Source organism: Corapipo altera, unplaced genomic scaffold (genome assembly GCF_003945725.1).
Source record: "Corapipo altera isolate COAL_440 unplaced genomic scaffold, ASM394572v1 50, whole genome shotgun sequence".
In the NCBI taxonomy this organism is placed as follows: Eukaryota; Metazoa; Chordata; class Aves; order Passeriformes; family Pipridae; genus Corapipo; species Corapipo altera.
In genome coordinates this window covers 1,314,908-1,340,193 of record NW_020884889.1, presented here as the reverse complement: position 1 = coordinate 1,340,193, position 25,286 = coordinate 1,314,908, and the positions used below count along the sequence as shown (strand labels likewise).

Here is a 25,286-nt window from a genome sequence, read left to right as displayed (position 1 = left end):
AAAAAAATAAAAAAAAGGAAAATTCAGGGTCTTTTATTAGATGCCCTCCCAACGTGGGAGTGAAACAAAGAGAAAGACCTCCCAGGTTACTGAGCACACACTGTGCTCTAGAAGAGTCATTAACCCTGAGATAAATCCGTGTGGGAAACTGGTGAAGAAAACAACTGTCTCTAAATCCACAACCAAAAAAAGAAAAACCACATCATGGAGTTCAATTGGGTACACCCAGTACCCCATGGTCAACTGGAGAAATATTGCTCATGCCAGGTCCCAGTCCCCCGAAGAATTCCACCTCACTGTGCACAGAGGACGAGCCAAGGGCAGTCCACGCTGCAGCTGCCGTGCCCTGTCCCAGGCACACACAGGTTCTGTGCTGTAACACAGCACAATATCAACTTGGGTTTTTGTCTTCTGTAGCTTGGATCTTTGGGGGAAAGTTAATTTTATTTAGGTGTTTTATATGTTGCATGGGCCTCTCAAATACCTCCTCCTAAATCACTTAATTATCAGGTCCAAACCTGATCATCTCTTCATTCCACCTTCTTACAAAGAATTTCCACATCCTGAATGGTCAGGTTCTGTTTTGCTCTTTTGCAAGTTGACCCGGGAGAGCAACCAGGAAATCACCTGGGTTCTGCTGGAACAGCTTCATGGTCCTTCTCCCACGTGATGACAGGGGAGGGCAGCCCTTCGATCCGACACTCAAACCGGGCCATGCCATTTTCTTCCACCGTCTGTGACTCTGGCTGCTGGAAAAAGCGTGACAATGCTGGGGAAAGAAAAAGGGAAGGAAAGTTAATAACTCAGTGCTTCTGCTGATCAATGCAAACCTGCTATGATGCATGAGCTATGAGGAAGGCTTTTCTCTCCCGAAGACAACCTGAAGAGCAATTCCTCCCTTTTCTGTGCCCTGCAGACCCTCAGCAGTCCTAGCAACAGTAACTGAAAGGTTTCAATTTGCAAATTTGCTTCTTGCCTTATTTTCTCCCTCAAGGCAACAGCGTGAGAGAAAGGCAGGCAATTAGCTGGTTTCAGCAGCTACCTTCCTAAATTGCTTCCTTGTCTTTTCCCTTGCTCAATTTGGGAAGGACATGCACAATGAGAAACAGAAGGGAAATGCCACAGCCGGAGAGATGAGAGTTTCCCCTTGTCTTGTAGCATTCCTGCAGCCACAGGAAATTAAAGCAAGGCAAGAGGAAGAATAAAGCCAGATGGTAAGTTATTTACATGAAACAACTGCCCACGGGCTGGCAGTGTTGGAGACCAGGGGCAGAGGCTGCAAGGGTTACAACCCTCCTTCTCCTACCTGCAAAAACCAACCTCATCCTACTCAGGCAGATGGGATGCAGCCAAAGGGACACAGACACCTTGCTAAGAGGAGGAGGACGGATTTCATGAATGCCAGGACACTTGTTTGCTCTCCAAGGCTCACCCCTGTGTCTTTTACTATAGAGTGAACTTGTTTTGGAGACAAAGCACTAAGGTTTGGGATTGCTCTTGGACCGCACCCTGCCCATCCTTCACACGCAGCTGCCTCCTCTTCCTCCCCTTCCATGCACAGAGCAAAACCCTGCTGACTCCAGGAGCAGAAATCCTCCCCCGGGGCTGTCAGCATCTGTCCTATCAATGGCATAACCCCAAGGCATCTCAGTCACACGGTGGAGAGTTGAATATTCATGCAGGCTCCTGGATGAGGGCAGAAAGCCTGTATTCTTCTCCACCACAAGAACTGGCTCCTCTTTCAATACGTCTCTGTTAAACCGCCCTTGCTGTGAAACCCACCCTGCCGTACAAGCCATCCAGCAATGCTGGAACACGGTGCCAGAAACCCTCAACGTGGCACAATAGACATAAATTTCAGCCAGAAAACACACTTGACTGCTGGGCCAAGCACAGCACTGTGCTCATAAGGACCCCAAGTGACCTTCTGGCCCTCCAACACAATCGTGTGCTTGTCCCACCACCGCTTTCCAAGAACATCCATCATTGCTCTGGATTTTGTAGGACTCCAGACTTGAAGTTTTCTTTGCATCTCACACACACAAACATCCAGGCACACACAAACACGCTTTATTGCAGTGCTAGCTTGAGAAAGTATGTAGAGTTTTGAAAATGAAATGCTTTTACATGACCCATTTTAACCTCGGCATATTCTCAGCTGTCATTAGTGTTTTTCTTTAATTTAAATAGTTATCACATGTTTCAAGCAACTCATTGCTCTCTGCAGCAGCTACAGACCAAATTCTCCCACCAGCTGTCCACCAAGTCTACTTTTCCAATTCCATACAAATGGCAATGAAAAATATTTTTCTGGAAAAAAAAACCCTGAAAAAGACATTAATATGTAAGGCCTAAATTCAGCCAACTGCTTTAGTATGCTCAAATATACACTGCAGACCCCCTTAACACAGAGTCATTTCTACAGATTACAAGATCTTTTAAGCTCATGTTAATAAAACTTGCTGAACCCAAGAGTTTAAAGAAAATCCATCAAGTGCCAGCACATGTTCAGGATGGCACCATCAAAACAAGCTTCTCCTGGCAGCAAATATCCTTAATCATCTTCCCCATTATTTTCTTTTCATCCCACAGGTATAAATGATAGTATTTTGGCAGGCTCTGGAGGATCATGTACCTGGGAAGGTCATGATGGGAGGGAGGAATCCCTCTAAAAAGAAGAAATCTGTAGGCATCTCTGTTTCCTCTGCTTCACGTTGGGTCACCTGCTTCTCTGCTGTTCATTATTAAGTAGCATCATATTGGTGTACAAAATGTGACAGAGCCTCCTGGGCTACCAGGCCATAACCTGTCCTGGCTATTCCTGCCCATCACCTGCCAGACCTGTGCTTGCAAGCTTGAAATTCCCTGCTGAGAACCGAATCCTGCCCTTCACCTCCATCCACAGCCCCATCTGCCTGCTGTGCTGGGCTCTGGAATGGCTCTTCAAAAGCAAAGAGCCAAGAAATGTGCCCGTGACAGATTCCTCATTAGGATGTGGAGGAGCGTGACTAAACAGCAACCCTGATTAGGGAGTGTCCCTCTCGCTCGGAGCAGCAGGAACCGTCAGGCTTCCCAAGTGGAGTCACAGCTTCCCCGCAGAGCTGGGAGCTCTGTGGGTGCCAGAGCTTCAGCCCTGGCAATGCCCAGCAAACTGGTTTGGCTGTTAGTACCTTCTTGTGATAACTCTGGCAGGGGGAATTCAGAAGCTGAGCAGCTCTGTCACATTCCTTTGACAGGATGAGGATAGTGGGGGTAGGGATAGACTGGAAAAAATCGCCTCTGCAAGCAGCAGCCTGAAGCCTCCCTGGCGAAGGAGAGGATGGGAACACAAACAGGGATCTTTTGTGCACAGAAAGCAACACCAAACCAAGGTAAGAACGGTGAAAAGGTTCCTCTGATGCAGGACTGAACAAGACCCCTGGATCTCAGCCCTGCAAGGCTCAGGCACAATCGTGCTGGTCAGGCTCATCGCTGCTCCACAAGCATCTGCATCAGACTGGGGCCAAGACCACAGAAAGCTGTGATCCCTCTCTCATCCCAAGGGGCACCAGGGTGAAATGGAAGAGGCAGAACATGTCCAGCACCTCCAGTGCTACCAAACCCGGGCTCAGAGTTGTGGTGGTAACAGCTGGTGCTGGGAGGAAAAAGAATCAGGCAAGGCTGCTGTGGGAGGAGAGCAGGTCCTGCTACTCTGATGCACTGCACAGACGGGTCACAGTGAGTGCAGGACAGGCTCCAACACACTGCTCACCCCGGGGCCACGGGGATCCTTGGAGGGGCTGTTCTCCCCCCACAAACATGTTCTGATGGAAGGGCTGCTGCAGAAGTGCTGCAAAGTGAGAGGTTTTCACGTAGGGAGGCAGGGAAAGGAGGTGCTTGAGGGGAAGAGGCAAACAAAGACGATACACACTCAACATTATTTTCCACTCCTCGGCTAAGGTTTAGCTTGCAAAGCCATCCCGAGTCACAAAACACCTCCTCGCCCCTTACACTGATTATCCTGAACACCTTAATAGGCCACTCAGTAAAAATTACCCACTGCAGGTGAGAAGGTGAAGAGCATTACAGCAAATTGCCCTCAGTGACATGCCAAAGTGCCGGGCTCTGCACCTCCAGGGGTGGAGCAGCAGCTCCCTCCCCGCTGACATGTTAAACCCAGCTGGAGCCAAGCCGTGTGTGCCAAGGCTTTTAGCCCTGAGCCCAGGGGTGACTGCGGAATGGTGAAACACAGCACCCTCCCCCTCTCCCAGCAGCATGATCCATGCAGGAGGCTGTGAGCTTGGAAAGACTGCCAGCCAGCAACACTACACCCCAGGCAGAAAATGCAGTCTATGCAAGGAATTCAGCCTTCTGAAAGGGGCTCACTGCTCTCTCCCACAGCGCTTTGCCCCCAGACTCTGTGTACTCGTCCTCTTTGTACCTTCTGTAATTATTAGTAGGTGTTTCCAAGATGGGGGCGGCTTCAGCCCCCACTGAGATCACATACACCACCCAGATCACCCATCCCTGAGCCACTCACCTCTGAACAGGCCGGGGGTGGAAGGGGGACATGCACAGAAAGCCATGGGAGTGATTTGCCAGGGCCCCAGGGCAGAGCCAGCACAGGCTCAGCCTGAGGGGCCACAGGGAGGCACAGGATTGCTCCTGCTCTCCACAGGCACCAGCTCCCCACCTACTCAAAGCAGCACATCCACGGATGGTCCAGAGCCTGTGCATTCACCCTGCCCAGCCTGGCTCTGCCTACAGTCATCAGCCTTCACTCACCTATGCACCTAATCCACACAATAAATAGGATAAAATCCATAAAATAAATCCTTAAAGTAAGAGCAAATCCCAGCCTGCTGTTCCTCAAATCCCAGACACACCGTGCACCGCAGAGGAGACACGCTGTGCGTGTGGAGAGAGGATCATGAGAGCCCATGTGGGTTGATTCCTGCTTTAGCCTGTCCTCCAGGTGCAGGAACACTCCAAACCTCTCCTGAGCTCGCTGCCAGCAGCCACAGGCGCTGCCCGTTCCCTCCAGGCACAGCAAACGTCTTCATCTGACAGTCACAATTACTGTAATTTTCTACAACCTCCCTTTGCACAAAATGTTTAAGCTAAATTAAAAGCTTTAACAAATCTCCACCAATGTAGTTATTAACAGGTAGAAAGCTACACCTTCCCACAGCTACAACAACGCCCCTGGTATTTCCATGTGGGAACACTCAGGGATCTGAGAAACCCACAAACCTGATTCATCAGCCTGAGCAGCTGCTCATTTAACAGACACACTCACACCACGTTCCTCACAGCCTTGCTCCTCCTCATTTGCCACGGCCACCACTGCCACAAGGTGTGGATGGGGACTGTGGCGCACATCTCCCTTGGTGGCATACAGAGTGCCAGGGAACACTGGGCACTTCTGAGCCACGTGTTTATCCAGCAAAATGCAAACAAACTGAACTCCTGGGCCACCCTGGAAGGATGGAAGTCATCACAGTGCCACAGCCTGCACACACCATGCAACATTCATCACTCCAGCCTGACTGCTCCAAAGAGCCTCTTCCAGCTCCAGGTTGCCTGGAGTGTCCCCTCCCTCCACCTGGAAGCTGGCAGCCCTTACACAGAGGTGCCAGAACTGCTCTGGGGCTGCCAGGGAGGAGAAGGGGACTCCCTGAAACATGGCAGACACACTAACAGCACCAAAGCAGTGCAGAGAAAGGCGGGTATTGTGAACCCCTCCTACCTGTCACTGCAAGACTCAGTGACACACTGAGTGACCCACATCCCCACATGGGATCCCCATCCCAGGGAAGGAAAGGCCCTGCAGGCCAGAAGAACAAGCTGATGGCAGGAATAACACATCCCACCTGCTGAACAGGTTTTCTTCTACTGCCCCGTCCTGATCAGCAGCGCCCAGGGCAATCAGCACAAAGAATAACTCCATCCACGAGCAAACAGCTTTGGAGAGCCCCTGTTCAGTGGCAGTGGAAAATCCCAGGCCTTTACAGTCCTCACCTGCTCCAGCTGAATGCTCATGGAGCAAGGGCTCCTGCCCAGCCCACGGAACAAATCGAAGCAGAGATGCATTTCATTAATCAATCCCCTCACTGCTCTCTGCTCAGCAGTGGGTATTATGGTATGTCAGGTGCACGTGTGTGCCACGGAGGCAGCACTTTCCCTGTGCAGATGGTAATAAAATGAGACACATGAGTACATGCAAGGAAAGAGTTCACCTGAAGTTCCTCGTTTCTGGGAGAAACTCAGAATTAGATGGAAAGAGGCATCACCTATGTAGGCTCCTCTGGAAAAATCCAGGGGGAGGGAAGGGCAATTTAAATCAGTCTTCTGGTTTTGAGGTGTCTCTACTGTTCTCACTCATGAGAAATCAAACACCAAACCCAGGACCATAAGAGAGACACAAATCATTGCAACCAGGCAAGAGGCACAGTGCAAACTTCAACACAAATCACTCCCAAAAGGGAATATATCCCAATTCTGGCTGTCTGGAACTGGGGCAGGAGCAGCTGAATAAATCCTCCTGAACTCCTGACAGCTTTTCTACTCCAGGACTCCAACCTCCCCAGAAAATACCTCCATGCAGGATCCCTGACTCCATCCCCACAGCCCTCAGGGTCCTTTCACTTAACAAAATGCTGGAACCAGCTATTTACCTGGCACCACAAATCACAGAAAGGAGGGAACAGGAGGGACGAGTGACCAGCAATCTGTGGCTGCTGCATGCTAAACATTTTCTGAGCAGAAAAGCAGGACATGTTGCAAAGGTAAAAGACTTTCCCCTGATCTGGCAAAGCTTCACCAACAATGCTGGTTTCTACAGCAAAGCACTCACAGCCTGAAACACCCACTTGGCCAAACATGGACAGCCCTGCCTGGGCTACCAGAGGCTGAAAACATCCCAGTGTATAGAGGGTGTCAGAACATCCACTCTGCATCTTCACCCACCACAGCTCTGATCAAGTACCCTGATGGTGTCCTGTGCACCTGCATTCAGCAATGTTTCCATAAGTCACTGTACTAGAGAGAAGTGTTGCTGTATCTGCATTATTTTCTAATCTCACCTGTTTTGTACATCAAGGAATCATTTATTGGCACTCACAGTCTTAAAATAGCTCCAGGAACCACCCCTAAACACAAAGGAATTTTATTCTTGAACGCTGTGCAAAGATTCAGTGGTTCAGACTTTGGAATGTCCTTCTCAGAGATCCGAACAGAAACCACCTGGAAGAGCCCTTTCTCTCATCTCCTCCATTACCACAAGATATTCACTTCACAAGCTGTCACAGCCAGACCCCCCCAGTCACCTCCCCAGGCACAAGGTGCTGCCCTCAGGGCTGTGAAGTTCTCTGTAAAAGCAAGCCCTGCCTATTGGAGAGTGAGGAGGGTCCTGTTTTTAACTCATGGCTGATGGCAGTCACCTGGGAGAGTTACACAGGATGCTCACAGTGGGATAACAGGAAGTCAATGCTGCTTATTTGTGGACTATCCCTAATCCCCTATATATCATTAATAGAACTTGACTTCATAGACACTTTATCTCAAACTCTCAGGGAGGCAGGTGCTCTGTATAAATACCAGGAGGGGAAGGAAGATCAACAAAAACCCAGAACACTTACTTGAAAACCTGACTGCAGCTGTCTGACTGGTGACAGTCCCTAGGGAGCTGTGAGACACGCAGGAGTAATTCCCCTCAGCACTGGGATTTTTACTGTCCTTTGCCACAGCCTGGGATGAGATGAAGAGCGATCCATTCGGAAGCACGTGGAGATGTTCCTGCTCCACTAATGGAAACCCATTCTTCTTCCATGTGATGTTGATCACTTGCTCGGCAGGGGTCAGGTTACAGTCCAAAACCACTACTTGGTTTGGCTCCAGTATCACCTTTGCAGGACCAGCACTACAGCTCAGGTCGAGAGACTCCCCTTCCAACAGGCTCCCTGCAAAGAGAAGACAGTGTTGCAGAAGGGTTTGCTTTCCTTGGTTAATCACATCCCAGTTTTACACAGCAAAGGAAGCGTGGCTGGAGACACCAGGTGAAATTGAGCCCTGTGAGGTGGCCAGCACCTCCCATGACACTTGCACACTGCATTCTCCATCACACACCCCTGGGCTGCACAACCTGCACCATTTCTGCCACCCCCCACCGGCTCCAGCAGCCACCTCTCCCATCCACACTTGCTTTTTCCAGGCTGGATTCAAGCAGAAAACAGCTGGAAGACAGTGAAGTGACGGCAACAGCAAGAGCAAGCACAGAAGATGCAGTAAGGGCCCAACCTGCCATGGCTGCCCATGACAAGCAAAGGCTCCCCCCTCACCTGCACACCAGAGCCTCCTCCAAGGCTCATCAACCCCCACAGGACAACTAAGTTGCACAGGTATCCAAACCCAGCATGGGATCCCCATAACAGTGACCACAACTTGGTTGGAGCAGGTCCCACTCTCAGTGGCAGTAAGAGCTCAAGTCCAGCTGGGAATCCATTAAGACAGCAAACTCCCACTGACTTTCATGGACTGGGAAACTCGTTTCAAAGCAAAGACAACAAAAGAATGGCTAAAAACATGACCTGCTGTCTCTGAGCATTTTACCCCTTATAGGTGAAGCCAGAATGAGAATGGATGGGTCCATTTTCCCCACTGGAAAAGGATATTCCAATTGCTAGCAGACAGTACCCAGCACGTGCCCTTAGGCAACCTTCCTGCTGCAGCCTGAGGCCGGAGCAGTGACCAGCAGCAAGCTCAGCTGAGCAGATCTTGGTCTGGCCAACTTCCAAACCCACGTACTCGAGGGGAGCTCCACCTCTGAAACAATGCTCAGCATTTCCTAAAAGAATATTGCCATTAATAAAATGCATTTGCCGTTAGAGTCCTCCAGAGACACTAAGTCAATGTTAGCTGGCAGCGCTGCTTCCACACACCAGCAATTTCAATCTCTGCTGTGCTCAAACCATCACCATCCACTCTTTTTATGGCTCCGCTCCAAATTATTTTGTCACTGCTCCAATCAGAAATGTTTCCTGCCTCTATAACAAGTTTATCAACACTGGATATGAACCACATGGCTCCCTGCCCGTCTCCTATCGCAGAAGGCTACAGATTAATTTTATAGGAATTCAAACACCCTATTAAACCTGCTACTACCTACTGCTGATAAAAGGGCTGCACTTTAAAAGACTGTGTGTTAAGCATGCAATTAGGGGCAATGACACGCAAAATTACACGTGCAGGGAGATGGAATTATTTCAAGGCGTGTGCCAGAAACCGCAGGTGCCCCTGGAAGGAAGGGTTCAACCCTGCCCACGTGCGGGGCCGATTCGGTGCCCACGGGATGGGAACTTGTCAGGTTTGTCATCACTGCTGGGTGGTAGAACGACCACCAAGAGTTGGACTTGGCCAGTTCTGTCCCTTGAGCGATGAGGAGGCTACACAAGTCCCTACTTGCCTGCTGGCTGTTGATTGCCATCATTATGGGAGAGAACAGACCCCGTCCCAAGCACTGTCACCTTCACTAGCTCATCCAGGGGGCAATCTCCCAGTTCCCAAAGCCAAACTCCAGCAGGGTGCAGAGATGCCCATGTCACAGTCAGCACAACAGCCAGGTGCTGTACTCCAGGACAAAGGGGCAGCCACTGCCAACACAGAGCTGCCTGCAAGTCCCTGGATTTAGGGTTTTCCCGCATGGATGCTTCCACCATACTGCTGACTCACACTGTGTGGGAAGAAGGCACAGCCAGAAGCAGCAGCCACTGAGCTCCCCACATGCACACACCACAATGCAATTTCTGGATTTGTCAGCCAGCACAGCCCTGGCAGGTCCAGGCCACTACACAGGGACTGCCACCAAACCCCTCCTTGTAAGGGCAGTTCTGCCCACTCATTCTCCTGGAGCAGATTAGTCCTCTGAGGATCACAGCAAGCTACAGAACTCACTCAGTGGCTCCACAGGAGGGTAGAAGCAAGGGAACACGAACCTGAAAGGCTGCTCCAAAGGTACTGGAAAGACATTGCCCCTGGAAGCCTTCCCTCCAAGACAGCCAGCACCAAAACACTGTATGAAATAGGGAGAAATCAAGCCCCCCAAATACCTGTGCAGGTGACAAGGTCAAACACAGGGGAGGGTTAACAGTCTGTGGCCAGGGAGAACTCAGCTGAGCTAAGGACAGGAGGCAGCTCAAATGCTGTCATGAGAACTCCCATCCACGTGAGAACCCTCATCCCTGGAGAAGCAACGATCCAGACATTTCTCCAAAGTCCTCATTCTTTGTCTTCCCTTACATTTGTTGTCCTTAGAAGCTCCTGTTCATTGCTTGGGGAACAGCCCATATATCTGTCCTATTTTCTACTTTCTTCAGACAGCAATTAGAATGGCATTTTGCTGGAAACATTCCTCCTCTTCCAAAGGTGAAGCACAAGGGGACAGCTGGTTGGCTCAGGCAGCCAGGAATAGAGCAGGGATCTGCAGTGCAGCTTCCCATGGTAATAAGCAATTATCAGCCTCTCAAACTTCAATTCCTTAAAAAATCCACTCAACCTGCTTGCAGCAGAGTAAGAACAAATAGCTCCACACTTTCCATCCCAGCTTGCTTTTCAAAAACAAGTGGTGAAGTTTCTATATTCCCAAATCACGCAGCTCTTTTCCACAAAGTCAAAACCTACCTGGATCCAAGTGTCTGGTTGGTTGGTCAAACACATGTGACAGCCCACTGTTATTTGTTATTTAGCACAGCCTGGGAAGGCCTCCTGCCAGGCAAATGAAGTTTCCAATCCAACATCAGGCTGCTCTGACCTGTCCCAAATCATCCAGCCCTCCTTCCTGCCCTTTTAGCCCCAAAATACTGCAGTTTTGGGGGACAGGCCATTTGAACTACAGAGGTTGAGCAGCAGGGTCCAGGACCCAAACTGGGCATTGCAAAAAGCCCCACTATGAGTCTTGTCCTAAGATGTTCAAAGAACTGCATAAACACCCCCTGATTAAGGAAAAAATACCTTGCAGGCTCTGGAAACGTAGGAGGAGGTCTGGTTCAAAACACCGCACTAAATTAGCAAGCCTGACAATGAGATAAAAGCCCCTTCAAGGGAAAGGATCAGAAGAGAGTAAAATTAGTCCAAGTGAGATCAAAGACAAATGAAATCAGGAATGTTAAGTGCTTACAGAAGCTCCTGACTATTTCCAACCTCCATTCTTCACCCTGTAGTGACAGGAATGGGCAGGGCCCTGCTAAAGCACAGAGCCACGTGCTCGTGCAGCCTCCCGCTCACCTTCGCCCTCTGCCCTGCCCGAGGTGATGCTGTGATGAACAGAGTCAAGGGGGGCTTCCAGGGCAGGAGCCAGGAGGGTTTTTCACACATCAGTCTCAGGCAGGTGTTCCAGCTACAGACCTGGGCTTTGGAGCCAGAGAGCTCTTTGCTTTTGACTCCTCCAGAAAGTAGGTTCAAGTGTTGAGCTATTCCAAGGTGGACAGGAACGGCTTTGAGATTATAAATCATGTAAAAGTACACACTTACACAGAGATACACACAACATACATGTGCATTCACACACGGAGTTCTGGAGGAATGCAGATGTATTCAAACACAGAGCATGCCCTGGAACGGAGGGTCTTTGATGCAGCAAGTTAAAAGCATTTTGTTCCCATGAGAACTATATTTTCTGACCCAGGTTCTGCAGGGGTTTTTTACTCTCCCCCATGTTGCAAACCCCTAGGCTATAATGTGCATAAAAACAGCCCAGGAGAAAAATGTTCTTTTTCTTCCATCTATTTCCTCACTTCCATCAGCCATCCATCCACCTCCAGCGTCCAGGCCCAGTGAAGTAAATTAAAAAGTCTCCTGTTGAGTGGCATAAAAAACCAGGGCGTTTCAAATGAACAAAGGTCGTCAAATCTTCAAGGCACAAAGCTGCCCTCTGCCCTCCGTGGGAGCACAGCCCCTGCCAGCCTGATTTCAGAGCCAAGGCAGGCATCTGAAAACCCGCATTAAACCAGCCAACATCCCTTCCCGAATCACACATCTCAGCATACAGCCAAACCCCACTCCTGTCACCTCCTCTCCTCAGCATCAAAGGGAGGCAGGAATAGCCAAACTTACCACTGAGCAAAGGGGAAAAAGAACGGATTCTGTTGGGTTTGCAATTTCAAATCTGTAAGTAAGCAGGTGAAGTGTGAGCGAGAAACACAGCGAGGTCCGACAGATCCCTGACAATGCAATTACTCGGGCAGAGGTGAGACCCTCACAGCAGTGTTATGCACATCCAAGCCCATGGAGATGGGAGCTTTCTCTCCATGGCTAAGAACAGCACAAACTCCCACTTGTCTCCTTGCACACAGGGCTATTCTCCTTCCCTGAGGTTTAACCACTTAAATCAAGGTGGAAAAATCCAGACAAGGGAGATGCTTGTTCTGGTGAAATTTTGGCTATCGGCAGTAAACATGTCCTTGAGCTCTGCTACACAGCATGAGCAAATAAAAGGTTACTGTTCAACAGGAGACAAATGGCTTTGTGCAGAGGAGAACGAGTTGTGGTTTAGTAATTACTGTAAAAACAAAACATACAGGCATAAACCCAAAGGGATGTGATTCTGTGCACTGGCATATCTGTACTTCTGTGGTTTTGGACAGCACCTGGCACAGCTGGAATCACCTGATCCACAGTCACTGAGTAAGGTCCCTAAGGCAGACAGAAAGGCAGTGTTTGGTCGAGATGTCCTATCTTCTCTTGAACAAACTCGCCGAGCTGGGGGAAGTCAAAGAGGTTTAGGCACACATAAGATCCCAAGGCACAACCACTCCTAGAACCCCCAGCCCACTCCTACAACCCCCACTCAGCAATTCCAAGGCTCAGACCTTCACTTCAAGGCAGGGGAGGCCCATCTTTAGCGCAGCTGAGTGAGGCCCAGGGAGCAGCTCAAGGACACACAGCCCAAAGCAGCCAAGGCTCTGACAGCTTCCAGTGCCTTCCCACGAAACCCCCTCCGACACTTCCAGCCCAAAACAAAGAGAGCTGCACAGAGCCAGACAGGACCCATTACAGCACAGGCCTTGGGAGATTAATACTTCACAGGGAGCAAAGTACAAGGGTTTCTAATCTGACACACTTCCAGAGCTGACATCACTTCTAGTTCTTGGCAGCCAGAGACTTTCCTGGGGAGCCGCTGTTGTGCTGCAGGTCCCACAGCCTGGAGCCTGGCCAGCATGTTTCCTATTCCACACACATCTGGCACTTTGGAACTGGCTTGTGCACCTTGCAGAGCTCCAGCCAAAGAAAACCTTCCCAGGAACAAGGAAAGCGGCTCAGGCAAGGCGAGCAGAGCACTCGGCCATCGTGTGTGTTCTGTGGGAGATCAGGCAGCGAGAGGAAAGGGCTCCTCTCTCTCCTCCACATCCCGCAGGAGGTGGCAGGAATTCAAACTGCATTTGAGCCTCTGCACTGTCGCCTGCCTTAATTTATGTATTTATTTTGGATGTTGAACCCGTGGAACTCAACAGCACAATTAATCTTATTTAATTGGGAGCGAACAGCACCGAAGAAAAGTGAAGTTACTACTTCCAAAGGGTTTTCCTACCTCTCAGCAAGCCAACTACTGTGCCATTGTTCTGCTTAATGCAACCTTCTGCCGATGCTCTTCAGACACTCTTAGAGCTGTAGAAAATCTTTACGTTCCCATTGTCTAATTCAAAGAGCGACTATACTTCAGTGTGTCCCCATTAAAGCAACACAAAGCCCTCTTTCTTCTTGGAAACTTTATGCATTGACAATTACAAGTCAATAGCTTGGTCTCAGTCTGTTTTTAGGGCAATTGCACTTCGCAAGTGGTGACCCAGAAAGAAATCTGGACGGAGGTCTCAACAGAGTCTGCATGCTGGGAGCTCAGCAACATCAGCCCTGAGAGCAGAGCCAGAGGAGCTCTGGGTTTGGAGCACCCTACTCCCATGATCTCTGCAGAACGGGAGGCTGAAAGAGGAGCTGGGCACCTAAATCCCCTCATGCATCATTTCTTCAGCCTCCCCATGGCACAGTAAAACAGAAAACATTCTCCCACTCAGCCATAACAAGGCCTGTGAGATGGAAGGGTCAAGATCCTTACATTCCCTTCCCAATGACCAGATGTTATTGGAACTTTCCACCTTGTAATGGCAACACAAACAAGAAAGTTACACCTGCACCGCCCATTTAGCCTCTCTGGAACAGAAGGCTCCTAAAAGCTATATCCAGAGCTGCTGGAAAGACCATTTTATTAACACTTGATATCCAGCCACAGCAGAGCAGTGCTCACCAGCGGGAATTCAGCCTTATCCTAATTCTGCATATAAGCAACCTAGATGGTTTATTTAATAATGCATCATCTCCCACTGCTGCAGGAGTATTTATCCAGCTGGCAGCCAGGGACACTCAGATCATCCCCTGTCACTAAGCTGATCCCAGCCTTTCAGGAGCAGCTGGGTGCCAGCCCAGCACCGCAGGCAGCAGGAGACAGCACACGGAGAGTGTCACCAGCCCCACGTCAGGGGGCCGGGCATGAGGCCACGCCAGGAGCAGTCCCCTCACACCCTGCACAGATCCTGCTGCAGGTCATGGTGTGCAGTGTCCTGGTCACTCCCCAGCTCGGGTTTGTCCTGGCACACACTGGTACCCAGGATGAGCACTGGCAGGGCAAGGTGGAGCATCTCCCTGAAGAACGATGCTGGGCAAGAACCTCTGGGCTTTGCCCTCTTCAAACCCCCAGTTAAAAACAAGAGAGCAGAAGGGATGGCACGGAAGAAACATTATCTGAAACACAAGCAATGCTGCATTGCTGTTTATAGGTCATACCTGTGAAGAATGATATCATCTAAAGCTGTAATTACAGTAAAGATGTGCTGGTTTAGGCTGGGATTGAGTTCATTTTCTTCACATAGGTAAGTGAATATCTTTGTGTATAAATACAACATATATCAAGGAAAATATCACGGAAATAAAACAGCTGAAAACGTCCCCATCCTAAGTGGTTTTAAAGGTGCTCCCAATGCTGAAGTCAACTGCAGCTGTTCATTTCAGCCACCCAAGACTATCAAAGCTACCAACCCATGGCTCGTGTAACCTTGGAAACTCCAACCTAATAAAGTATCAACTGATTTCTAGAAAGGACTAAATGCTCTCATGCTTCTATAGAAGCATCAGGTTTGCCCAAATATCTGGATGATGCCTTGCAGACAAGGGACAAACACCACACCAGCTCTCAAAATTGAGCTCATTCTCATCGAGATGTGTGTTATTCTGACATATCCCCTGCAAACAAATGGTCCAGAAAGATGAAACAAATCAATAGCAGTAATAATTTATTCATCATGTTGAATTGTCAACAATTATAACGGTAAAGTGCTTGACTTTCACAAAGGTTAAGCCTTCGTATTTCTCCTCTCTGACCCCAGAAAGGTTTCTGAAGGCAGATAAGTCTAGAACAGGCTGAAATCTAGATTTGCTGAACTCAGCCTTTTTCAGGCCTTCTCCCCAGGGTGCCTCACAGTGCTGACAGCAGAACAGGGAGGGCTGTCCCTGTGTACAGGACTATCAGTGTAAGCCTCTCTTGCACTGAAGGATGATTATTAAAGTGCCAAAGTGACTTAAACACTAAAATCACTGAAAGCCTCTTCACAATCCCCACACTGCCCGAGGCAGGGAGGACTGAGCTGTTCCTGTGCCTTTCCCACCTGCTCCACACCAAGCACACCACACACCAACCTTGAGGCTTCCCTCTATAAACAAACATCTCTGAGGCAGCCTCCACCTCCTGGCTCTCGTCCTTCCCTTCTCAAAAATTCAGTGAGGAACAGCTGAGACAATCCCTGCAGAAGCTGCTGCAGGCACGGGATGTGTGGGGAACTCAGGACAGAGCCCTGGGTTTGCATCCAGAGATTTACAGTGTGGAGGCACATTAAAATTACAAGCTTGAACAAGCACACTGGAACAATAACACATCAGAGTCCTGTAATTGGGCCCTGAAATACACTTAGTGAAAAATACAGACCAGCTGCAATGTTGGAAATGCTCCTAATGCAATCCAAGGTAATTACTGGTAACAGACCATCAAACAAGTGCATTAATATGCTCTGATCAGAGAGAGAATCAGATGGACAGTCTGGCACAGCAGCTTGTACCTGCAAATTATGTAAATGATTTGAAAGAGCAAAGCCCCAAAGCCCTAGAAACACTAACTCTAATGAAAGTTATTAAATGCTATTTTTGTTATCTGCTGGTGTTAACATCAGAAGGCCCATTTGCTGCAGTGACTGTAATTGTGCTGCTGAGCACTGGTCCGAGCTGAATAAGCCTGAGATTTGCAGGTTTAAAGGACCACATCAGGCTAAAATGACTGCCTTAGATTTGCATGATTTCACGGAAAACATTTAAACACATAACGACTTCCTGCATTTTTCACTGATGTTGGAAAGGAAACCCAGTCATTTTGCTTTTGTGAGATGCACAAGTTCCTCATTTTACTTCATCACACACACATTTGATCTGCAAACAACACAGAGGAGTCTGAAACAAGATCTTTTATGTTACCTATTTTTACACTTCAACTATTTCAGTTTAGCATATTTTTAGGATACACTTTCATCTCTCCACGCCTGAGAAAACTAAAAGTATGCAGTATGATACAAGCTCCAGTATTATCCCTCTTGAGAATAGTCACTTAACCAGAAACCAATATTGCCAAATAAAATACACAAAGATCCTTCACCTGTGGGCTACAGTTAAAACTCTAAGTGTATTTTGTAGCTCTTTTCCCCTGGGTTAATGGCTTTGCATATTCCAAAGATACAAATATAAATACATTAAATTGAAAAATGTTCAGTTCCAACAGTGAATATTTTATCAGTCAAGATCTCACCAGAAATTGAAATTGAAAAAAAAAAAAAAAGAAAAAGCATCATAGCCAACTTCAAACGTTGGGAAAAGTCAATGCACAGAGGAATGCAACTGTCCCCACTGCAGGTCTGAATCCTGCAGCCAAACTTCCCAACTAACAAGTCCCATCCTCTCTACCAGACAATTCTTCACCCTTTGCAACTCAAACTTTTAGATGCAAAATATAGTGTAAAGCTCTGGAGCAAATGGACAGAGCCCACCCTGCCTCTCCCTCATTTCAAAGGCCTCCAGAAACTTGGGCTGCACTTCAACATTTCCACAGAAACACACCACATGTGATTTTATTTTCTTTTTTTTTTCCACGCTGCAAGACAAGCACACTTCCAGCTTTAACAGAACACCCAAAGACTCATCTACTTCCAATGAGAGTCAGAGCCAGCTCCAGTGGATTCCATGGCGTGGTTCACTGTCCATCCTGCTTCCCAGCAGGTCAGGCATGTCCCATGTCACCAAGCACAGCAAGAAAGCTTGGCAGCAAAGGAAAGAGGAAGAGTGTGATACAGGGAAAGGACATGAGCCCTCTGACTCTGCCCTTGCTTGGGCACACAAGGCTTGTGCTTTGAGTGCCAGCTTGGCCCAAGAGCCCTAACTCACCCACCAGGGCAATATGCAAAGGAGCAGGCGATGACAACAGCTGCTCCCATGTATTAGTTGTCCCTGTTCCCGCTCCCAGCCCTGTGTGGGACTCACTGCTCCCTTCGCAACCAGACGGACACGGCGACCGTGACTCCAGGCAGCAGGAAAAACACTTCTCCATCACGTGTGCTTTCCCCTTCACAGGCTCCACTTCCAGTTGTCGTGCCTGTCATTAAAAGGAACTCACAACCCGCTGCTGAATGATGTGCTGCAATCAATACAAACAGCCATGAGATCCCCGAAAAAGGATGTGGAAGCACGGCCCAGCAGCGATTTTATGACCAGAGCAGACCCAACTCTCCTGAGCATTTTCACTATTTACACTGAGATCAGAAAATTAAAATGATATTTTATGCTTAATGGCTTGAACAAGACCTGTGAAGTCCTTCTCTCAGTCCCATTTACAACACAAACGCCAATGACAGAGCAGCAGATGGTCAGAAACACTCCCCTAGAATATTCAGGCGATTCAACTTGAATCTGTGCCCAAATCATTTAACTTTAATGGATTCTTTCATTAACAACCAAAGAAAGGGAATATGGTTGCCAGGACATTAAAATCACTTTTTCAATTATACTGTTATAAAATCGAACAAATTAGCTGTAATTCTTAGTTGAAGCCTAAATGGAAGCACGACTTTATGAAAGAAATGAAAATTGATTTGGATTAGTGGGCATCAAGGGCTTTTTAAAAATTAACAAGATTCTTATGACTTCATAGCATGGATGGATTAGCTGGAGGTTTCGCTGCCCTGGCTTTGCTACCTGCCAAGGCATGGCAGCTGGTTTCACAGCATTCGTTACAGCAGGTTTTAATTAGACTGAGGGGAGAGGATGCAAGGATTGAAGCTGGAGACAAAGTTCTAGAGAAGCTGGGTGGTGTCTGAATTCACCTTTTGGACCTGGCCCAGCAGGGTCTTGGCAAAACCCAGGGAAATCAGAGCATCTGAGCTTTAGCAGGATAAGGACTACAGGCTGGAGTGTTTAGCTTGGGGTGGTCTTGCTTGAAGATCAAGGCAAAACTGTACTGGATGCTTCATAAACATAAAATAAAACCAAGCCCAAGATATCTGCTGTAAAGAGCATGCAACTTTAATGCAGGCTATTAAAAAAATAAAGAAAAAAAAAACAACAGAAAAAAAACCACAAAACACACCACAAAACCCCAAACCAGGTAAGGATAACAACGGGAGCAGCAGAAAGAGCAATTCATAAAGGAAGCAGGAGCTATAACACTGGGCACCAGGATGCAAGTTACCTACAACACAGAGCAAAGGGGTCACACTAGGAACAAAAATGTCCTTTATATTGTATAATATGAACTTAATGAAAGAGACCTTCACTGAACACAGCCTGCATTGATCCTACAGAGCAGGAACCCTAAGATGTACTTTAGAGAGCCATCCCCTGCCAGGGAAGGGAGTGATTTGGAACTGCTGCCAGGAAAAAAAAGAGACTGAAACCAAGCTGGAGACTTTTATACCTGCACTGGACAAAGCCTTTTTTAATTTATTTATTTTTAAAAAGGAGGAAAAAAAAAAAAAAAAAGGCACTGCTGGAACAATCCTGTTCTGACCCCTGTGAGCCGGACGGGATGTTCCAGCGCTCACGCTCCACCCCGAACATCCTCGGGATGATGCACTGCTGAGAGCACCTGCCAGCTGGCACCACTGGCCTCTCTGCAAGGTAAAGGCAGCAGAACATTTCAAAACCATTTTCATGAAATCTTGCAACACAAAGCACTTCAGACGACTCCCCTTTAGGAGTCAGCATTTCATATTTAGTTATTTCTGCTCTTTATGGCAACACGGCGGGTGACAATTTGCATCAGTAAAAGCTGGCTGGAAAAGTTAAATCTTTCTTTGGACAACTGTGAATATTACTGCTTTGCCATAGGCATGCTGCTTTGTCACCCTGTATCTGGCTTTCAGATATGCCACAGGGTAATGTTCTCCAATAAATCAAGAAGAGCTGTACCCTTTGAACCAAGCTTTGCATTGTAGTCACTGTGGGTCTCCATGTGCTTGTTAGCAGGTTTTATATTTAAGAAAACAGGAGAAGACATTTTAAATCCAGAACCTTTCAAGTTCCAAGCTTCTTGAATGTCTTCAAGTTCTTTTAATGATTTAAAAATCAGGGCACTCTCTGGTTTTCTATTATAACCAATGACAAGACTTGGCCTAGTAGGGTAGCAACTATGCACACATAACACGCACAACCAAGACCTTTATCTCATCTGGGGCAGGATCTGAAAAGCCTGGAGTTGGTAAGAAAGGACACCCCCAGAGGAAAGTGTCACTGACAGTGATCTTCTTGTAAGGCAAAGCAGAATGGGCTTCTCCAAACTGGTGCTTTAGGCTGAGGGTGACTTTTACTTTTGCAGCCCTGCAATGGCACAGGAGCAGGCACACTTCAAATTAAGGTGCTTCTGCTGAATGGCAGCAAACATCAGGGTAGGGAATGGTAATTTTCAGCTAAAACCATAAGAACATCCTCACCCAAACTGCCTGAGCCAGCCAATCAGCGCAGATAAACACTATCAACTGTTCCTGTGAAATCTGGCCTCCAGGTTCACACTACTCCCAGGCAGGAGCAGGCAAAAAACTGGCACTTCTCAGAACACCAGCACCTCTGTCCATCAACTGTGATTTAAAAGTACCTACAGGGACTTCTGAATATCCATTCTGACATGTCTACGAGAAGAAGCTTATTATTATCATAATTATTAGTAACAATTATACAACTATTATATATGTTAATATATGTCAACAGAATAAGAATATTAATATATTCTCTACAGGGTATTCCACAGAATTAATGAGATCTCGTAATGAGCCTAACCTCTCTGACATCTTGCTGATACTTATTTCTAAGGAAGCTACTAAATTCCGTGTGCATCTGCTCCAGTAGAGCCCTGGCTTGCAACTCACTCCATACCCATGGGTGCAAAGGATGTGAATGTTGATGAACGGAGGTTTGTGCCTTGCTGGGGGCAGTGATGGAAGAGGGAGACGTGCAGTTACTCCTCTTACCTTTATTATCAAGCTGGTTCCCTCTACTACAGGCAGCTCTGAGCAGCCAAGCCTTAATCCAGCCCAGCTCCTGCTGCAGTGAATGCCAGCCAGTCCCCAAGAGCTCTTTGTCACTGACACATCGATTCAAGCACATCACAGCACTGTCCCTATCTCCAGACCCACCTTCTCTCCAAGACATTCAAAGTCAACTCCAGCAAGGCTGCTGCTCAGCCCTGTTTTGATAGTGGTTTTAGCTGGCATGCAGGGCTTCCCACCCTCTCACACCTTCCCAACACGCTCAGGTGCCAAGGAAAGGGAAATAAGCACTTTCCCATGCACTGGGAAAGAAACCACAGTGCAGTACCTAAAGCCAGTGAAATCCACCCCCAGGACACCCAGAGCCAGGCACAGTGATATAACCAGGGGCACACAAGGCAACTGCTGTGTTAATTTGCATCCTATCTCTTATACAAGCTGAGATTTGGGAACAAGAGGTAACTCATTCCAGCAGCAGACCCCAAAAGCCCTAATTCTCCGGTAGTGAAGTCAGCAGTAAAATTCCCACAGACAGAGGATTTAGCCCTCGAGAAGACCAAAACAAAAGCAGCATCTGTGACTCACCCAGGAGACCCACAGCCACAACAGTGTAAAAATTACATTCACATGGACCTGATGCCACTCATGGAAAACAACTCTGGAGCCTTTCTGCTGGCAGACCCCATCTCTGAGCAGCTTCTCCCCCTCTTTTGTTCTTTATAGGATATTTGCATGGAAACAAGAGACCTGTTTCTCAGCTGCTCATCTCCTCCTGCTGTCTACCCTTCCCCAACAGAAGACAGACTTTTCAGAGAGGCTGTTTTCATGCAAATAGCCCTGAATGACAGAAGAACAGAGCACATGAGCACCTCGCAGAGCTGGGGTGCCAGCTACCATGCCAGGGATACCCCATGTGCATAGGAACCATCTCACCCTCTTGGTGATGAAAGCACCACACGGGTACATGGCAAGAGAACACTGGGAGACTTTCAGAGCATCTTTATGGACAGCAAGGCTCTTACTTCAAGATCATGTTGAGAAGGTCCAGTTGTGTAGGATGCAACACAACAACCAGCCAGAAAAAGCCCTGATACCCTGTGGTACCCCCACACTGACATGTGGCACCATCAGAACAAGACTCCTTCAAAAAAAACAACCCAACAGTTACAGGAGGTTCAAGTTCTGCTCTTGCCCCCAATCTTCCTGTAATTTTTGCTCTTTTATAAGCATATTATTGTTGTTCCACTGGGTTGGTTATGTGGGAAGCCTAAGGACAGGGGGGAAGCTGACAGTGACCTGCTCCGTGTATCTAACTTGGAGCGTGAGCCAGACAGCGCTGTCAAAGGGCAAAGAATACACTCTGGAAACAAAACCTCTTTGTTCCTCTAATTTTGTTCCAGTTAAGTCAGTTCAGCTGTTCCATATAACCAGTCAAAAACATTCAGCATTTCCCAAAGTATTTTAAGACTTCAAAGTTGTAGGTTTTATTTTGACAGTTTTAAAGCGCACAGGCTTTTTTTTTTCTTTACAGATTTTTTTTTTTGCATTAAAAATAAGGCTGTTTAATAAATTAAGCTTTACTACAACCACTGCCGCTCTGCTTTTATCATGGCTTCAATTAAAATATTGTTTCTTCAAGACAGCTAACGGCTTCTGAGAACAAAAAAAATGAGGGTGTTTCACTGAGAATGTTTTCAATAGACCCAATTTGTTAAAACTTGTGATTAAAACTAAACTCCAAAGTAGGGCAGGCTCCAAAACTAGGGATATTTTAAAGTTGCTGATCTGAACTCAAAACTTTCCAGCCTTAAAAAACCATAGTCACATAAAAAGTAAACTCTCCAGCACTCAGCAATGAGGAAAATGTAGGAAAAAGTGACCTCTCCAACACTCACTGATGGGGAAAATACAGGAAAAACAGTTTAGAGCAGTGCCTGGCAGCTCAGCAGAGACAGGAGCTGATCAGGAGCAGCCTGTTCCAGAACAAAACCTTTCTACATAACCCAGGCAACAGATCTGACCTTTTCATCTACAAAAAACACTCAGCCCACCACTGAACTCATTACTGTGGGAGATCTGTCCCTCAAAACTGGGGGTTTTTCCACAGTCCCAGGGCCAAACCTGTTCTGGCACCGATTGCCTCCTGTCAGGAAAGTGCTGGAACAGCTCGGGGACAAGACCTGCGCTGAAACCAAACCTGTGTGAACTCTCCCTGCGTAACCTGAGCCTCCCACACCCGCGCTGACATTGTCACCACACTGAGCTGGAGCCAGCGAGGAAGGGAGCGACTCGTGTCTCCAAAAGTAAACAAAAGAGGGTTATAAAAACTAATTAGCTGTTTGTGCTCACTACTGCTCTTCTCTGCAAAGCTGTGACCGCAGCGAGGACATCTCTGAGGGCTTCTCACCAGCAGCTCTGGGATGGAATGGGCTTGGCCAGCTCCACGGTGCCAGCAGCAAAGGCTGCTAATCCCACAGTTTGGAGGTCAAAGCTCCACTCGCACAGTTCACAGTACAGCCCACAACCAGCTGTGTCAGCACAACTGAGAAAGCAGGATCAAGCAGCCGTGGGGACGACGCTTTTAAGCCTGTGATGCTGCCAAATGCTTCGTATCACAGCCCTGCCTATTTGCATTTCTGCCTTGGGCCCCATCTGTAGCTTCCCATCCATGTAAAAGCTGTCCCCAGGGAGAAGGAAGGCTACTGTCCATTTGTTCAACACATCTCAAGTGCATCCAGCTTCAAATGAAGTAGGTGGTAAAACTCTTTTCCGTGCAGTTCTGCCTCTCTTGTTGTCTGGGGGCAGGGAAGACCAGAAATGGAAATTGCTGGTCCAGCAGCTCCGATCACTCAGAGCCAGGCACCAGTGTGGATCTCGAGTCCTGGCTCCCAGCTCCCAGCCTTCCATGCCAGCACCACGTCCTCACCATCGGAAACACTCACTTAATTCTCTCCTCAACTTCCACTTCAGACAAAAGATCCTACAAAGTAGGTCTCCAAATGCAGGATCAGTTAAACCACTTAGCAATAACACACAGGAATAAAATACCTTTAAAATACGGTTACATCCTGTTCCAGAAGACTTAATGGGCAATATTTTTAGCCAGGAATAACCTGAAAACCAGCAGAGACACACTGCAGCACTGAAACTATGTCACTGTAAAGCTATTTCATTACAAGCCACAGCTCTCTTTGCAAAGATTATTTCTTCTAAGAGCCCAGCTATGCCGGTACACGGTTTTTTCAGCAGCTCATGTGTAGGTGTAACACCCCAGTGCCAGGGGGTCCAACCCAATAATATAATCCAGTGCCTCACGTGGGGCAGCCAGAAATGAGCCCAATATACCAGGAAAAAGCTGAGAACTAGGAGAAAGAAACCCATAAGCACAGGAGATGGGTCCCTCTCAACACACGTGTCTCAGCAGAGGTCATTGCAACGACTTGGAGCTGGAGGAGGGCCAGGGCACTGTGCATCTGTCAGGGATCCCACCCAGGCTCCAGGCAGGAATCCTCAGACACATGTCAACCACAAGGCTGCAGGAAGCAGGAGCTGCAGCTGAGACCACCCAAACTGTCACGGCTCTCACTACCTGCAGTGACAAAGTGTCCTGCACAGCTGGCAGAGCTGCAGAGGGAGCACAGACCATCCTCAAAGAGCCATTTTCACCACCATCAGCACCTGGAGGCGACACACACACAAGGCAGAGGCAAGGCCAGGCATCTGGCACCTCAACTCGCTTAAGCCCCATGTGAGCAGCTGTGGAAAGCAAAGAGTAGATGAGGTCCAAACCTGGGGCTCAGTGGGATTCAGATATGACAGTGCCAGGCACTGAGAGGACATTGCTGCTCACGTCCAGGGATTTAAACAATTCAGCAGCACCCACAGCAGCTCACTCCCAAAGTCCAGCCTGAACACTGCACTCCGACTGCCTGGGAGTCCTGCAGGGCTTGTGAGCTGACAGGGCTGAGGAGAGGGCCCGACACAGCCCCCACCCACCACCTGTGACTGAGCAGAGCTGTATCACTCTCTCACTCCCTCGAAAGAGAAAACGAGTCACAGAGACACCCCAAGCAAATGCTGGGGGAGTGAGACCCTGTCTAACTCAGAGGGGCACTGTGAGACTCCAGTGGCTCTCAGGCTCTAGAGAGAAACTCTACATAGCTTTTCTGGAAGCTGCTCTTTCCCACATGATCCTGGATGAAAGCTGGAGTTAAACACCCATCCAGTCCTTATCTCCTTAGTTAAGAGGACTAGAAGAATCTGAAGTTGGTTACATTATCTCCCACAAGCCCAAACCACTCCTATTTGTTAGAGAATAATAAAGCCATTAGTACTGAGCAATCACACTATTACACTGTTGTTTTACATGACTGTAATTTAACAGTTCCTCACTGTTTGCTTTAGGAAATCTTTTCTTGAAAGGTCTATAAAATTATGAACTCTTGCTCCAGTCTGAAAACATAGGCATGAGCAGGGATTTCTGTTCCCTAATAAATCACATTCCCCTACGAGTAAACACCAGCTTATAAGAAACATCTTTTGTTTATTAAAATAAATGGCATGTGGACACTTTAAACAAAGAGAAGGTGGGAGGCAGAGGGGGACAGACAGATTATGTTTTCCACTTTCATTTTGCCTTGTGTCTAAACAAGCAGTTCCTAACAGCTTTGTTTTCCAAACCAACTTTCTCCC

At 47.9% G+C, this 25,286-nt stretch overlaps 1 protein-coding gene across 1 annotated transcript in view; it reads right to left on the bottom strand.

The window, feature by feature from the left end:
• The window catches only part of IGDCC4 (immunoglobulin superfamily DCC subclass member 4), an 88,963-nt gene that overhangs the window by 50,948 nt on the left and 12,729 nt on the right, over positions 1 to 25,286 (bottom strand). Inside the window, exons 2-3 of the mRNA XM_027644397.1 lie at positions 7,620 to 7,940; positions 628 to 769 (exon numbers count right to left, since the gene is read on the bottom strand). Coding sequence (XP_027500198.1) covers positions 628 to 769; positions 7,620 to 7,940 — 463 coding nt within the window. The remainder of the gene's footprint in view (positions 1 to 627; positions 770 to 7,619; positions 7,941 to 25,286) is intronic.